The sequence below is a fragment of the Euleptes europaea genome, chromosome 17 (assembly GCF_029931775.1).
Source record: "Euleptes europaea isolate rEulEur1 chromosome 17, rEulEur1.hap1, whole genome shotgun sequence".
In the NCBI taxonomy this organism is placed as follows: Eukaryota; Metazoa; Chordata; class Lepidosauria; order Squamata; family Sphaerodactylidae; genus Euleptes; species Euleptes europaea.
The window spans coordinates 37,105,717-37,123,067 of record NC_079328.1 but is presented as its reverse complement, the minus strand read 5'-3'; the positions used below and the strand labels follow the sequence as shown (position 1 = coordinate 37,123,067).

Genomic DNA, 17,351 nt, shown 5'->3' with positions numbered 1-17,351 from the left:
AATCACGTCCCGTGCCTTTAAATCCAACGAGAGTTTTTCATTATGCATCAGAGGAACGGTGGCAGTCCCGTGATCTCCTGCATGCTAAACTCCAGCCTCACTAATTGCTACCAGTTTTCTTCATTTGTCCACTGGGGTTTCAAATGAAAACAAAGGTTTCAAATGAAAACAAAGGAGTATGTAATTTGCCATCTTTGGGCAAATCAGCGCAGAGCAATTTGGTACTCCTCCCCCAGCACAGCAGCTGGAGATAAAGGACTTGTTCTCATTTTAAACTTGACAAAATCAAGACCTCCCCCCACCCACCCCCCAAAAAATATTTACAAAGTCTCCGGAACCCCACAACAAATGTCAAATGACAAATCTTGCAACTGTGCCTCTGTTTATCTGATTCATTCACAAGGAAAGAATCAGCAGAAATCAATTTGTTCCAGCTCTTGAGTTTTATAGTAATACCATCCCACTCCTGGTAGGTTGAAGCATAACCAGTCTTGGGGAATGAGACAGAAAATTCCTTACACCTCCGGGGTGGTTTTATGCTCCTTCTGAATTCTCTGAATGTCCTTCAGGGTGGTCAGCTAGTTCCTACGCAGTGTCGATGTGTTCTGGTTGGGGGGGGGGAAGAGTCCATTTAGTGATTGGCTGGAAGTATGAATTGGAACTGAAATATTAAACCAGTGTGGTGTAGTGGTTAAGAGCGGTGGTTTGGAGCGGTGGACTCTGATCTGGAGAACCGGGTTTGATTCCTCCACTCCTCCACATGAGCGGCGAAGGCTAATCTGGTGAACTGGGTTTGTTTCCCCGCTCCTACACATGAAGTTAGCTGGGTGACCTTGGGCCAGTCACAGCTCTCATAGAGCTCTCACAGCCCCACCTACCTCACAGAGTGTCTGTTGCGGGGAGGGGAAGGGAAGGTGATTGTAAGCCGGTTTGAGTCTCCCTTAAGTAGTAGAGAAAGTGAGCATATAAAAACCAACTCTTCTTCTTCTTCTAAAGCGTATGAATGTTTCAACAATAACAGTAACAAAGGGCAACTGTGACTGCATCAGAAAGCATGCTCATAGTTAAGGGGGTTGAGAACCCGGTCTTCTTTCAGTGCAACGATTTTGAATTTTTGGAAGAGGGAGCAGGTCCAGGCTTCTCTAAGTGGCTTGTCTTCTTCTAGGCTTTTTTGGCTGTTGATTCAGACTGGCTCCTACGACACTGGACTCAACAATGGAGCTGATGGAACTGACGCTGGACTGAATGTGGTCAGAATTTTATTGACTGGCTTTTAAAAATTTGGTCAACTAGACAGACGCCATATTTCTAAGCCCCTCTTCCTCTAAAACAAATCTCACATTCACACTTATGTTATGTGAATGTGGAGTTTCCCTTGTGTCTGCTACTGAAAGAACGTTGATGGTATTGTATAAAAACTGGGAGGAAGGAAAGAAAGAAAGGCCATGCCAGAAGAACAAAGCAGAACTCAGAGGAGCACTTTAAGCTATTTATTAGGGTCTAATGAGTTTCCAGTTAGAGGAATTTCAGGGGAATTCTTACCTGTCCCTTCATTAAATTGCCGTTGAAGAATTCCCTGACTTAAAACACACTGGCCGTTTATGCTTGGTAATTAGCAGCGCGTTCCAGGCTGAAGTGCCCCACATATCTTTTTTATTTCTTCAGGCTGAACCGTCATTCCAGATGTCACTGCGAAGCCGGCGCATACCTGCTTCCCATTTCTTAAGAGCCCCTTTAATGCGACCCTTTGTATTTGCTCTGCCCCGGCATCGAAGCATTCACTGAAGGAAGCATGCAGAATCTCAGCCACGGCTTAGCTATGCAAACGACTATTGCTAATGGCTGTGCAAACGAAGGAGCAGGCGAGTGGGGGTGGTGGAATTTGTTTGACTTTCTCCTCTTGCATCGGGACCGTGAATACTCATTTTAAAGGTCGGGAGCGAGGAGCAGAATCGACCCTGCATAAATGGCCGCTGGGCCACACCAGATTTTTGAGATCCCATCTTTTCCTCATTGGTGCATTAACAACAGAAGCAACTTATACAAGGACTCATTCCCCCACTTTACACATTTCAGCCTATGGTCAGATGGAGCTTTAGAACAGCTTGATTAAACGTCAGGCAAATCTCTCAATTACAGATAAAAGAACTGTCACGGGAGGAAGCCAGACAGTCACGCTTTCTTTGCTTAAAGATCAGTTTGGAATTAAAACAGATGCAGGAGGTTGCCTGAGGACAGAAGGAAAAATGTAAAAAGAAGCTGAAATTGCAGAGAGGAGGATCCCCCTCCCCGTTGCCAGCTGAAAACCTGCCTTCCAGCTGCTTCTCTTGCAGATTAGCCCTCACTTTTGTCACTCGCTCAGAGAGGGATGGAGGCAATTCAGCCCACACTGCTTGACATCTGGGGCTGTTTCATACACCTGTAAAATAACGTTTTCCATATGCATGCATATTAATACAGTAAGCATAATACGGCAAGCTTATAGGTATTTTATAAGGACTCTTAGGTCCAGAAATCCTCTCCAGTGAGTATGTACTCAATGGTAAACATAGGTTTGCACTGTATGATGTGCGAAGCAGCCAGCGTGGTGTAGTGGTTAAGAGCGATGGTTAGGAGCAGTGGAGTCTGATCTGGAAAACCGGGTTTGATTCCCCACTCCTCTACATTAGTGGCAGACTCTAATCTAAGCCAGCATGGTGTAGTGGTTAAGAGCGGTGGTTTAGAGCAGTGGAGTCTGATCTGGAAAACTGGATTTGGTTCCCCACTCCTCCACATGAGCAGCGGAGGCTAATCTGGTGAACTGGATTTGTTTCCTCACTCCTACACACGAAGTCAGCTGGATGACCTTGGGCAAGTTACAGCTCTGTTAGAGCTCTCTCAGCCCCACCTACCTCACAGGGTGTATGTTGTGGGGAGGGGAAGGGAAGGTGATTGTAAGCCGGTTTAAGTCTCCCATAAGTGGTAGAGAAAGTCAGCATATAAAAAACCAACTCTTCTACTTCTTCTACATCTAATCTGGTGAACCAGGTTGGTTTCCCCAGTCCTTCACATGAAGCCTGCTGGGTGACCTTGGGCTAGTCCCAGCTGTCTTAGAGCTCTTTCAGCCCCACCTACCTCACAGGGTGTCTGTTGTGGGGAGGGGGAGGGGGTAAAGAACACAAACAAGAAGTTGGAGGGGGGTCTCTTCGGAAATGGCATGGAAGGAGTTAAGCTTCCCCTGCCCCAGTGCTGCAGCCTGAGCCAAATTGGGGGGGGGGGTCCTCATGTCTGCTTCTGAATCAAAGATACGAAGAAATAACGCCATAGAAGTCTCACATCTTGTCTAGCTGCTCCCTAGAATGTGAAATTGCTGAACGATTCACTCTAACAGGTAACTTCCCCCTGAAACCAGCCTCTTTTTTAATTGACTGGAAGGCGGCTAATGTAAAAGCAATCTTTTTTAAAGTATCTAGGAAATTACAGACCTGTCATCCTAACTTCTGTGCCGGTTAAATTAGTGGAAGCTAGAATTAAGGCAAGAATTGTAAAACATGTAGAATAACACGCCTTGCCAGCAGAACACCTACAAAGGAAAACCTTGCTTCACAAACCTTTTAGAACTCTTTGAGATCTTCAACAAGCATGTAGATAGGGATATCCTGAAAGGTATCATGAAGCTGGATCCAAAGGTATCCTTTCACTCGGTGGAGGAATCCTCCCAGTAATGGAAGATATTTTTATGGAGGGAGTCTTTCCAGTCTTGGAAGGCACTATATTTACTGAAATGCGAGACAAGGGTTTTTTGTAGTCTTCCTCTCACAGAATGAGTCCTTCTTGGTACCTTTCAACCCAACATCATGGTTTGGATTCAAAACTATGTATTTGAATATTCAAAAGAGTGTTGTTGTTTTTTTTTTTTACAAAACCCTGCACCCAAGATACTCAGCAATAATGGGATAAGCAGGGCGCATGGATCAATTAAAAGCTAAGTCACAAAAATAAAGCTCATACCCTGCAAGAAATTTTGTTAGTCTTTACTGTGCTACTGGACTCTTGCTCTTTTCACAAAAACAATGGGGGAAATCCCACGTAGCGACCGCCTGTGTGAATGCAGAGTTAGTGAAACTGAAACCCTAGGGCACCTGCTTCTTTTCTGTAAAAATCAGAATAAGGAGAGAACCAGGTGGATCACACCCATTCTAAGAAAGTATAATCTTCCTCTAGAACTCTGGATCATCCCTTTTCTTTTATCAGATCTAGAGGTGGATACTGAGAAAATTTATCAGGTGGCAAAATACTTAACTCAAGTAATGGCTTTAAAAATACCCTACTCAATGATACAGGTATTTCGCTCCAAGAGGTATTGTTGAACTTGTATAATTTTATTATATGTATTTTATGTATCTTAAGTATTTATGAATTTTACATATTTTATAAGTTTATACATGTTTGCTTGTGTATTTGCTTATGGCTTATGTTAGCCAAACTCAACAACAATGGGAGGGATAAATTGGACAGTTTTCACAACGGAGGAAAGCAAGCAGTAGAATCCCCCCAAGAATCGGCAGCAGTGCTACTTTTATTCACAGATGATCAGGGATCAGGGGAGGACTTTACCCACAAACAATGTTTTAGGTACTATTTTGAATGTGGATTTTTTAAAAAGAGGGTACAAGATTAGTGTACAGTGCATCAGTGAGGGCAGCGGCTCAAGTGAACTGTATTATTTAGGTTGTGACTGGAAAAAAGCAGCACTGGCACAACCCACAGGGACGCTGCTCATAAAGCTCTCTCTCTCTCTCTCAATCTGTAGCTCAGCAGGCTGCCAGCTGATCGTCTCCGCTTCTCTTCTCCAATAAATCTCCAGCTGCTGACAATTTTCCAGTCCAGAGCCAATGCTATGAAAAGTGGTGTAAAAACACTAGCAATGAAGCCTGTCTGGAACCTGCACGCACCAACCTGGTTGTCTTTAGCCAATGTGAGTCAGTCTGTGATTGGGGAGTTGTACCTTTGGGCTTCTTTCTCTTCTGTCCAAATGGCGTAGAGAAGCGGATTGTCCCTCCACTTCCAGGGGGCGGGGCCCACGAAAACGGATGTCTCCAGGGAAAACCTGGACTAGGAGTCATTCTTTTGAGCTGTAATGGTGCAGTCAGAATATTGCTGCACGGTCTGAAGAAGCTAATTGTACACAACGCGAAACAAGAGGCAACCGGGATCTTGTTACATCTTTGTGTGCGCTTTATATGAATTTTGGATGGATCCACATTCAAATATACAGCTGCTTTTAGCCAAATGAGAGATATCGGCAGGAACGGGATTCCACTGTTGTGATTGGATCAGTCTACATCACCTGACCGCGGAAGTAGTGCGGGTTACAGCGATCCCCACAATACTGCCACAATACTGCCTACTTGTGAGCAAGGACATTGCTACCGGCATTTGGTTTTTGGTTTTTCCCGAGGGGTACTCATCAGTGTTAAAGATTCTGATAAGGGATAATGCATAGTGAAGTGTTTGTATAGTGAAGTTTAACTGTATTCAGAATTTATAATTTTGTTGTTGTACAAGTTGTCAAGACAAGTTAAAAGGTAAAATTAATATATACTTGGAGAAAGAAACTTTGAAAGAAATATATTTAAAAGGAGAAGTTGTGGTAGTGTACTGAGATTATTTCCTTAGGGTTGCACAACTTCCATGTAATAGCTGGAGATCTCCTGCTATTACAACTAATCTCCACCCGACAGAGATCAGTTCACCTGGAGAAAATGGCCGCCTTGGCAATTGGACTCTATGGCATTGAAGTCCCTCCCCAAACCCCGCCTTCCTCAGGCTCCGCCCCCAAAACCTCCCACTGGTGGCAGAGGGACCTGGCAACCCTACTAAACATTCACTTCTCAAATGAGGGAAAGGCAGATTGTAGGATATCAAGTATCCTGTTGAGGATTTATGGTGGTGGGAAGCACCGTCAAGTCACAGGATTTATACCAGATGGTAAAAATCAGCCACACTGTTGCCTGCTCAAGTCCTGAACTACATGCTTGGAAGAGCATCAGAGTGGAGTGCTTGGCTGGAACTGATTCTGGAGTTAACTCTGAGACCACAATGTTGCCTTTCTCCACCACATCCACAAGCCATCCCTTGCTGTGGTGCTGACAATCCTGGATGCACTCAGTATCCAAATCCTCATCTGAGTACTGATGATGAAGTAGATGCAAGAGGAACCCTCTCCATCTTTCCAGTGAACCACCAGTGGTGCTTCCTCTGTCTCTTCACAGCCACTGGGAGGCAGGGGTAGCACCGGCATTAAAATCCAAGTCAACAGGACCCCTATATGCAAGGAGTGAGGGGCTATGGAGAGAAAGGCTGTTCACTAGGCTGTTTCCGGAGCCAGGATCTACTAAGCTGCAAGCACGTGACAGGAAGTCATGGTACAGGAAGAGGGGCCACGTCAAGGTCAGGATCATGGGCAGCAGAGGTGAAGGACAGGAAACACAAGCCAGGCACCAGGAAGTGTACCAGAGAGAGGAACAAGGGTCAGACCCTCTCTATCACCAAGTTCCTTCACCTTGCTGTCCTGTTGCCTTTTTCAGTATGCCTGCAAAGAGTCAGGAAGCATGGCACCTTTGCTCTTTACACAGCAGATCTGTTCCAAAGGTAGCCCTGCCCCAACAGCAGCTTCTATAGGACCCTGCTTAGTATTTGGATGGGAGACCTCCAAGGAATACCAGGGTCGTGATGCAGAGGGCAGGCAATGTCAAGTAACCTCTGAATGTCTCTTGCCTTGAAAACCCCACCAGGGATTGCCATAAGTCAGTTGTGACTTGACAGCAAAAAAACAAAACAAAAAACCCTCATGGCAATTTTTGGAAACCCACCTCAGGACTAGATGGACTTTGATCTGATTGAGCAAGGCAATGGTTCTTATGCTCCGTTCTGCCGGTTTTTTTGCTCCTGTGGAGTCTTGACAGCCTCAACTCTGACCCCTTCTTTGCCTCACTATGGTCAGAGATTTAGCCCAAGGCACTGAACACACAAGGAAGCTTTCACTAGCTGCGGATAGCCCCTTCAAAATGTGAGGTGCTTTGTGCAAACTAATACTCCTCCCTCCTCTCTCTATTAAACTAATCAGATTGGAAGAGGGAACCTGCCATCTTAAAGACAGGGTGCTACAAGTTCTAAGCTTGAAGCTAACTTTCTTTCTTTTTAATTAAAAATGCATCCTAGTCCCTGAGATATACAAGTGTCAGGAGACCTTCTTTTCCTAAAGATAGGCAAGGGTTGTTCTAGGCAAGGGAGATTGTTCCCACAGCTATCAGCTTGCCTTGGACTGCTTCCTGGAAGCCGGAGAAGCAATCCATAGCTGAAGAGACTACACAGGGGAGAGAGTTGAGTGTAGCTGCTTTAATGGAAAACTGATTTTTGAAGCTGTGAAGTTGGGGATACAAAGATGTGAGGCTACTGATGTCTTTCATTAGCCGTAGGAGGCCTCCAAGCAGAAATATCCTATCCAGTCATTAACTTTGTTGGCATAAATCAACTCTGTTTTATTTTTTTTATCTTGTTCTTCATCACGATTCATCTTTAATTTCAAATGACGTTAGCGACTCAAAGATGTACTCTTTGAAGTCCAATTAACTACTTGAATTAATCAGCGGTTCAAAAAAAAAACACAAAAAACCTTTCCCGGTTTTTCATCAAATATTGATTTTAGCACAACTGAAGAACCAGCAAGAAGTACTCGATCAGTCCTTGAATTATGGGGAGAAAGGGAAGGGGCCCTTGATGAAATCCACAAGCCCCGCCAATGTGTCAGGAAGGCTATCACAAAAGGTAGAGGAACCAAGCACCTACCCAGTGTCCCTATAATTTAAACCCTGACTTATACAGGTTTTTAATGTTCAGTGTTTTCGCTGGTAACACGGTCCAGAGATTTAAAAAAGCATATGGATTCCGTCTCCATTAAAATAAAATTATTTTATTATAAAATTATTTTATTGTTACAAACGTGATGATTGAAAAAATGCATATTTGGCAAAGTTTGGGATGGTACACAAACAAGATAAAAATTTATCCAAATATTGGCCCTAGTGCAGATATATAAAATATTTAAAACTGTTTTGGAGGGAGAGCAGGAAAGAGGGAGCTAAAGTGAAATGCACCCATGCAACAAAATCTATCCAGAATCATTCTGGCCCCTTGGCCTGTTATTGCTAAAACACATCAGTTTCTATGGCCTGCCTGCAACACACAAAAGACTGATGTAAATAATATGTCGGGCCATGTTGTTTTTCCCTTGTACATCGTTTATACTTGCAGACAGGGCAGAATCCATGGCATTAAGTCATTTTATTGCTAAACACCAGCACTTGTATGGGGAGAGTTTAGGTGCCATTAGACATGAAGGCCATTTGTTTACAGATGATCATAAAAGAGGACTTAACGCCTTTCATGGGATTATGGAATGTCATATTCAATAATATTCTATCAAATCCAAAACTTGGCCACAAATGTGCATGCAGCTCTAAAGAACCATGTGTAACTTTCCCAGCTGAATGCCCTGATTTGGAATTTATACATGGAAACAGCCAGCTGCGTATTGCACTTCGTCTGTATATATAAGGCACAAGTAACCACCTGGAAAACAGGTTCAGGATCCTGAAAGAGAGCAGCAGCACCCAACCTGTTCACATGCACGACAGTATTGCAAGTCCTTGTGCAAGTCCAAAGGATCAAATCAAAAGCCATCAGAAAACTGCCTCCATCCAATTGTCAAAGGTCACAGATTGTTATCACAGCCAATTACCTTGGAACATACAGAGTTCTGACTGTTAAATCAAGTGCTGGAAGACACCTTTTGGAACAATTGTTCCCTGAATTGAGAGAAAATTGCTTAGGCTTACAAAAAGATCAAATGTTCTCTTTGTAACAATCTATGTTACAAACCTGCAGACATATAGAAGAAACCCCTACCCTGCTTAGCCCACTGTTGGTGCACATTGTTGTATAATGGAGAACAACGCACGTGCTTCATGGCAACTAAAAAACACTTCCCAATAAGCAAATCACTGGGTTGTGTAGAAAGGTTTTCGGAACTAAGATCACTAAAGGCCTAACTTCACATAAATCTTTTCCCCAAGTCCTTCCCAGGTTTGTGTGTTTCATGTTGGGTCACTTAACTCCATGCACACATGGGTTCAGTTTGATCAGGACCAGGGGACATACCGGGGGGGGGGGGACTTAAGCGAGCCCTCCTTTGTGCCATTTTCCCAACACGAGATGCCCGAGAGTGCTACTTTCCCAACTGGAGAACCATAGGTATACCCCTACCAGTACACATTAAGCCCCTAATGGGTCAAATGTTGGCTCCCTGGGGCCATTTCAGGTAGGCAAAGCCCCCTCTCCTTCTGCAAATCAGTCCTGTGTGTCCCTGAGATTAAGTTTCCTGTGTGGAGCTCACTACACCTTTGATTTTGTGGACCCAGGAAAAAACCCTGATATGTAGGTAGACTCTTCGCCTCTCGATCCTAGGAACACGAGTGGCACTGGAAACTGTCAGTTCGATAAGAAAATCTCCTAATCTTACAACATGAATTCTCGCTGTCTTCCATCAACTGAAAATAGAAGGCGCTTGAGACTATCCAAACCACCAATGACATCTTGCACATCTAGAGATGTTATGCTCAGCTTTGTAAACCTTGATCCCTGTGCACAGAACTATTCAACGGAGTCACCTTCAAAGCTTACATTTCTACTTGTCATAAAAAAGGGGGGGAGGGAGAGAAGCTACTTTGAGAGACGATTTAGAGCTAAACATTGTGTACGGTGTGGTGGTTAGACGGAGCCCTTTCCTTACCCTCCCCAAACCTCCTTTCTGCCCTTAGGTACATCTTTTGCGTATCCGAATACCCACTAAGGTTTTGTCATCGGCAGTACAACACAGACAGGCACAAAGTCTACTACATCGTACAGGCTGTTCTGGACTACGGTTCCTACCATGTATATGTACTCATCAGTTAGTAAGAAAGCAGTCACTGCAGATTTCTGCAGTGTGATCACTCACCCTCCTTTCTTCTTTAGCTGCCTAGCCTCCCAATTCAACAAATTCTGTTACACTATTTTGGTAAAAATAGGTGCTAAATAGGGTGAGTCACTCTTTTCCCTTTGTCCCCTTTCTTTGTAAAAGCTCAGTTAAAGTCAGGGCCAGTCCAGCAATTATGGCTCTCAACGCCACAACTCCTTAATTAATTGAGTAATTAGTGCAAACAGTTTTGCAACAGCAACTCTGGCTGCACCGGCCTCTCTTTTTGGTTTGAATAATTAGATGGCTTATTGACAACATGGATGAGTTCTAACTTTAAACGTCAAAAGAGCGGAGCCTAGACAGAGACTCGTTTCTGCAAGCTTGCTTCTATAAGTACAAGCCAAGAGCCCATGAGGAATTGTGTGTGTGGGGTATGTGTGTGAAATCCCACTCTACCGCTCAAAGTTTCCTTCCAGGTTTCTAGATGAGAGTCTTGACAAGCTAAATTTCCTTCTCGTCTTTTCTCCCTTTAACTGACACTCAGTTATTCTCCTATTGCTTTCTCACTTTTCATCAGGCTTGTTGTTGTTGTTTTTGGGGGGGGCTTTCTTTTTCTTAATTTACAATTTTTTTTGGCATAGCCGGGGAGTCTCCCACATATGTAGAAACCCTCACTGTGCCTGCGAGTGGCCTAGTTTGATGGTTTTCATCACCCACACGGGGACTTTAGAATTAGATAGAGCGATGATTATCAGGACTGGTACTCTGCACTCAACCTCTACAACCTGTGACCAGAAAACTCGTTAATCTGTAGAAACAAGTTGTGCAAATTTTCAAACATTTACTTAACTTGTATACTGCATTTTGATTGCACACACACCCTCCCAGAATATGGAGGGGGCAATTTTCCTTTTCATGATCACAGATTGAGCAATGGAGGCTGACACAGTGTCCCGAGCCCGGGCGTCCCCAGGCTATCTCGGGACTCCCTGAGCATGAGCCGAGACCAACGGCCGCTACAGCAAGGGCCCCAAAGAGGTCCATACAGCAAGGAGCTGGTCCGCCTCCCCCACGGCCCCGCTCGCTGGCCCACCCGGACAGCAGTCGCGGAGGGTGCAGCGCGGTCAATGCCGGCCACCGGGACGGCAAAGAGTCAGCCTCCGACCCTTACTTTCTCCCCGCAGGGTCCTCGCCGGGAGAGGCGGCAAGCGCACCAAAGACCCCTCGGACGCCGGCCGACAGAGACAGAACGGTGCAAGGACGGGGAGGAGCCCAGCTGAGCGGCGGTGGTCTCCCCCGGACGCCTCAGAGGCCCAGCAACCAGATGGGAGGCGGGTGGGCGCGCCCGGGGCGGGGTCGGGGAAGATGGGACACGTGGGCGGAAGGAAGGGGAGAAGGCTGACGCAAGCCTCTCCCACCCTTCTATGGACTCTGGGGGCGGGGCGGAAAGGGGTGGTAGGGGCAGAATGGGAACTGGCAGGGATAAAAGAGGCTGTGAGGCGGAGGCCAGGGAGGAGATGGTCAGTCTGCCCCATTGCCTGAGCTCCGTGGACTACGACGCTGGCTTTGCCTGAGGGGGAAGACAGTTCCGATTCCCCCTCGGAATGGTCTGAGGATGAGGAAGCCCCACAGCCCTCTCTCCCGTCGACTACCCCGGGGCAGGGAGGAGCATGAGCCCAGGCGGGGCTGCTCACACACAGATTAGAGGATATCTGGAAATAGGTACAGTAGGCTTCTTTCATGCAAAAGCTTGAGTGAATTTCAGGCATAAACACTACAGCACACAGGGACATGCTGTTCACTGCTAGTCCAAACACACGTCAGACAGCACTGCAACTGTGACGCAAGAACAGTGGCTACAGCATAATGCTGGTTATTGCCTCTATAAAGCACTTGCCCCTCCCACTTCCTGTTGCCACCCACTGCTGAGACATCCCCAGAGGTAGGAAAGAAAGGGCTTGATGCTGAAGGAAAATTTGCTCCACATTGAAACAAGCTCTTTATGTTCCTTCTGTTTTCTGTTATCTGTCAGAAACTGCCCATGCGTTTTCACAACTTTCTCGGCAACCAGAGGGGATAGTAAACTTGCTTTTTGAAATGAAAGGTCAGATTCTGAAGAATCTTGGGATTCTGAAGAAACTTTAAGCTATATTCCCTGTAGCACAGCGCAAGTTTTAGCCGTATGTATTTCCAGACAAGAACACTACCAAAGAAGAACTGTAGGCCTCCTTGGGTAGATCCTGTTCAGCTGCTGGAAGGTATTGACTTTTTGTCTGCATTTCTTTCAGATGCATTTTGCCCTGGAAGCGACAGCAGCATCTGTGTCCTTAACTCACGGGTTCCTGTTGGCTCTGGCTTTTAGCAGGCGAGGAAAGCTCCACATCACAGTAGCTAAAACCGTACCCACCAAGCAGGTCTTTTTGAGAAATGTCAGCTAAATGTGATTCATAGGCTTTGACAGGGCTCTGCGTGTTCTTCTCCAGAGATTTATGCAAGAGTTCCTTCATCTTCCTGTTTTCTTTGGTGGTCGATTCCCAAATTATTTCAAGTTCATTTTCCACTTCCCTGGGAAGAAAGAAAAAAGAAAACAGTTTTGCTAGTTTCAGATGTTTCGTCCACGTGTTTCCAAAGAGTACCTTTAAAGGTGAATTGTCAACCAGTACAAATGGAACAGTTTAAATTTAATTTTAGTAGATGGAGTGCTGTTTCAGGAACATAGCGTGCTCAGAACTCCGTGATCAGATACTGGGGATTAGTATCAATAAAAATGTACTAATTTAACCAGCCTTTATCAGCACTTAGTTCTGAATGCATCACAAGGAAAGCTAACCTAGCCTTCCTACCCCTTACTGGTATCAACGCAGACCCAATGTCATCATACCATGGTCAATTCCGATGACTTGATGTATCACTTCCATTTTTCAAAGGGGGCTGTGTGACACAGGTAGTTGAGGATTGGGCCACCCATACAGACAGGACTGGCAGAAAAGGCGCTTTCTGAGGGCAACGTTTTTCCCCACAATAAGCTCCTGTTTCCATTCCTTTATGCTCATCCAATGTCATCTTAAAATCCTGCTCACAAAACCTTCAGGGTTTCATACAATTAAGTTAGTGAAGTTGCTGACAGAAAGCTGCTTTCCCAGAAGAAAGACTTGGGCTAGTCACAGTTCTCTCCAAACTCTCTCAGCCCCACCTACCTCACAGGGTGTCTGTTGTGGGGAGGGGAAGGTAAGGTGATGGTAAGCCAGTTTGAGTCTCCCTTAAGTGGTAGAGAAAGTCGGCATATAAAAACCAACTCTTCTTCTTTTCTTGCCGGCTGTCCAGCGTGTTTTAGAGATACCCAGCTTGTACTAAGATATTCCCTGACATGGACTTCTCAGCTCTCAGAATGTGTAGGCAAAAAGATTGGTTTTTGTAAAAGCTTAAGCGGCGCCATTCACATACAAGAGAGTTCGTGTTTGGAAAATGAGATAGGTCTATTGATGGGCGATGGATTTAAAATTCACCAAAGATAAGTATTTCTTCACACAAAGCACAATTAATTTATGTTTCTAATATTCTGAGCAGGCAGAAAGTGATGAGGGAAAGGCATACCAGCAATTTCTTACAAAATTACTGTATATGTTTTGAGATGTAGCACAGAAAACAGGTTTGAACAGGTTCTTTTAAGCTGTTATCTTGGATTACTTTTTGTTTGATTTTCTTACCCTACCACTGGGAAATCATAGAACTCCCCCCTCCCAAAAAAACCCTGTTAAACTCAGAGGAATGTAAGACTATTTTCCAACTGAAAATAGCCGATATTCCTCAGTGGCACATCATCTTGTGGTCCTGCAGATTTGATACGTTTTTCACACTCTGTACAGAAAGTTTTTCTCTGGAGCAGCTGTGAATGCGGCTGAAGAGCAAGGTATCTGGTCAACCAGCAGCCGAGGAAAATGTTTTGTTTCCTGTGAAATAGCTCCCTGGGTCACATCACGTTGTGTGTGATGAGGGTACATCAGAAGAAACGTGGCCCACAGCAATTTCTGGGAGCTGCTCTGCTCTCTTGACAAATTGCAAAATGTGGTCCTTTGCGAGAGGGCAGTGAAACCTTAACGGCTGATAACAATCGATCCGTCGGAACATCTGAGGACATTTCCACACATCGCTCCCAGAAACACTGGGGGCATGGAAACAGAACATGAAGCAGGACGTACCGTTACAGAGGTAGCTGCCCCAAATATTGGAGACGGTGGCACATTTTTTAAAGTTTGTTTTAAAAGCCAGCCAAACAGCTAATTAGACGGCAGTATCATCAAACTGTATTTCTCAATGTAACCGCCTTTTCACCATATCATAAAGGGCACCTTCTAACATACCCATTCCTTTTGTAACCTTTTGAATTGTGTTTGTATGCCAATAAAGGAATTATGATGATGATATAGAGGTAGCTCCGTTGGGGGAGATTAAGAGGTGCCGGTAAGAAACTGATGCCTCGGTACTGTGGTGGCCAGTCTGCATAGGGATTGATCCCTTAATACCTGTGGTTTGGGTAGCCACAGCGCAATATCAGAAATGCCCTTATTCATATCACACAAAAACTGCTTCCAAATATGGTCTTCCAAATTGCAGCGGTGTCAAAAACTACTGTATACTGTCTCAGTGCCAGAGACCGCTCCCTTCGTACTGGTTCCTGCACTTCCTACAGTTTCACTGGATCTAATTTGCAATGGATTATATTATTGTCAGCAATCTGCGGTGCTCTTTTAGCCTTCAAGTCTGTCTCTGCGCCATAAATCATTCAAGCAATCTTTCCGGCAAAGCAGTCGGAAATCCGTCCGAGTCCTTTCTCAGCTCGTTAATGTTGCATTGCCTTGTCCTAGTGCAACCCCTTGGCCATCCGGTATTCTAACTTTGGGCTCTTTGCAGTATTTCGCTAGTCAGTGGTTTTCTGTTACAAAGGCTGAAGGTAAAGGAAGGATAAACAATGTAAAATTAAATCTACTTTATTCCGGGCACAGAAGTTATGCTTTCTTGGCGCAGAATTTTAATTAAATTTTAATAATGTTGCATTCTGCTCTGTTTCCTATGTTATTGCTGTCTGGTAGAGCCTGCGCACAAAATCAGGAGCATCACATAACACAAACGTTACCAGACAGTACCATTTCTAAGAGATGGTGCGGAACCAAACATTTTAAAGCTTTCTTCAATGAAATGAACTCTCCTCACATTAAAAACATATTTGAAAACTCTGTGAATGCTTCACGCACTGCACACTTTAATTGCAATGTTAGTCCAGGTATCTTAGTTTTATTAGGTTCAGGTTGTTAGGTTAATTTCATTTAGACATTATTGCTTTTGTTCCCGGGGGAAGTAAGCAATGCTGTGGTTTGTCATAGGTGATGTTCCTTAACATGTTAATGATCCCCCCCAAAATGTGTGTGTGTGTGTTAAGTGCCGTCAAGTCGCTTCCGACTCATGGAGACCCTATGAATCAAAGTCCTCCAAAATGTCTTATCTTTGACAGCCTTGCTCAGATCTTGCAAATTGAGGGCTGTGGCTTCCTTTATAGAGTCAATCCATCTCTTGTTGGGTCTTCCTCTTTTCCTGCTGTCCTCAACCTTTCCTAGCATGACTGTCTTTTCCAGTGACTCTTGTCTTCTCATAATGTGACCAAAATATGATAGCTTCAATTTAGTCATTTTAGCTCCTAGGGTCAGTTCAGGCTAGATTTGATCTATAACCCACTGATTTGTTTTTTGGGCAGTCCACGGGATCCGTAAAAAATGCAGAGTTCAAATGCTTGTCTCTGTGGGGTGCTAACAGACTGGACAAGGTGTGTTTCCAACACTTTTTTTAACATGGGGCTGGGGAGACGTCATGGGCTCTTACAGAATTTATAGAGGAGGGCGCAAATCAGTCATTTCTTTGTATTGCTCTTTGCACATGTATTGAATCCAATACAATTACACCCTCTGGCCAAAACAGAGGACGCAAAGCAAGCAAGGAAAGTGAGGAAGAAACACACGCTGCGATGCCAGAAGCCTGGTACAGGAACAGGCCTACAGTGCTCTGCCTTTCCACTCTTCCTGTAAAACACTTCCATGATGTGGCAACAGCCTTCTGGGACGAACCGACGCATGCTGCAGAGCCAGAGAACCAAGTTTGTTCAAAAGTGGGCAGTCTGATTTTTAAACAATTATACTGATAACGCTTGAAAGCAAGTGTCAAAAAACTGGAAGGATGACATACAGGGCAAAGTCTCTCAGAAGAAAGTAAAATGTTTGATAAGATGAAGGAAAAGGAATATGTAAAAGGATATTGTCAAAAACGCTGGAAATCTGGCCTCAACCATAGTGTGATTCTGATCAAATCCCTCAGTGTAGTTCAGGGTTTTCAAGAAAAGAAGCTTAAAAAAAACTTGTCTCAGTCCAGCAATTCTTGGGCCATGCCAATTTATATAGCCTTTCTTACTCTTATGAACAAAACAGTTTATGCTCCTTAGGGCAGTCATGCAGACAACCCTGTGAACTGTGTCATTACTACACCTGCCTTGCAGGTGTTGAATGGAGGCTGAGAGGCCACAGACACAATCCATAGCTGGGAAGCGATATGAACTGAAGTCTCCCAGGCCCGACATTTCATTCCTTGAAACCACATTGGTGCTTGAGATCTGAGAAAGCTTACAAGCAGAGAAATTTCATGATGCTACAGCCCCGTGGAGCAGAATGGTAAGCTGCAGTTTCCAGATGCCCAGCACTCAGAGCGAGAAAGCTCTGCTCACAACCTGAGTTTGATCCCGATGGAAGTCAGTTTCTGGTAGCTGGCTCAAGGTTGACTCAGCCTTCCATCCTTCCGAGGTCGGTAAAATGTGTACCCAGCTTGCTGAGGGTAAAGTGTAAATGACTGGGGAAAGCAATGGCAAACCACCTCGTAAATATAGTTTGCCTAGTAAACATAGGGATGTGACGTCACCCCGTGGGTATTGACCTGGTACTTGCATAGGGGACTACCTTTATCTTTTTACGGTATTTGTTTATTCCACTTTGACTGCAAGGTGAATGTGATCCCATCCAGCAGCTTAGCCTAACAACATCTTCTGTGGGCAGTGTAAAAATCAGGTTGAATCATTCTGGTTTGGTCTTTCTCCCCCCACCCCCCAAACCTCTCAATATATTAACTTCCCATGCTCAGGGGGATTTTGATGCAAAGAGTACTTTCAATCAAGCGTTCCTCCCCTGTGAGCCTTCCAAGGTGGTACAAGCTGCATGTGGACTGTACCATCTGGCTTGTGAATGTTCAGTTCTGCTGGGAAGCCGATACAAGGCAAATAAATAAATAAATAAATAAATAAATTGTCCTCAACAGT

The 17,351-nt window shown here is 44.7% G+C and overlaps 2 protein-coding genes across 2 annotated transcripts in view; one reads left to right on the top strand and one right to left on the bottom strand.

Moving 5' to 3' along the window:
• FAAP24 (FA core complex associated protein 24) overlaps positions 1-17,351 on the top strand; it is a 152,225-nt gene that overhangs the window by 82,573 nt on the left and 52,301 nt on the right. The gene's annotated exons all lie outside the window — the stretch shown is intronic.
• The window catches only part of CEP89 (centrosomal protein 89), a 51,521-nt gene continuing 46,445 nt past the window's right edge, over positions 12,276-17,351 (bottom strand). The window contains exon 19 of the mRNA XM_056862568.1: positions 12,276-12,565. Within this exon, the coding sequence (XP_056718546.1) occupies positions 12,328-12,565 (238 nt within the window). The 3' untranslated portion in view covers positions 12,276-12,327. The remainder of the gene's footprint in view (positions 12,566-17,351) is intronic.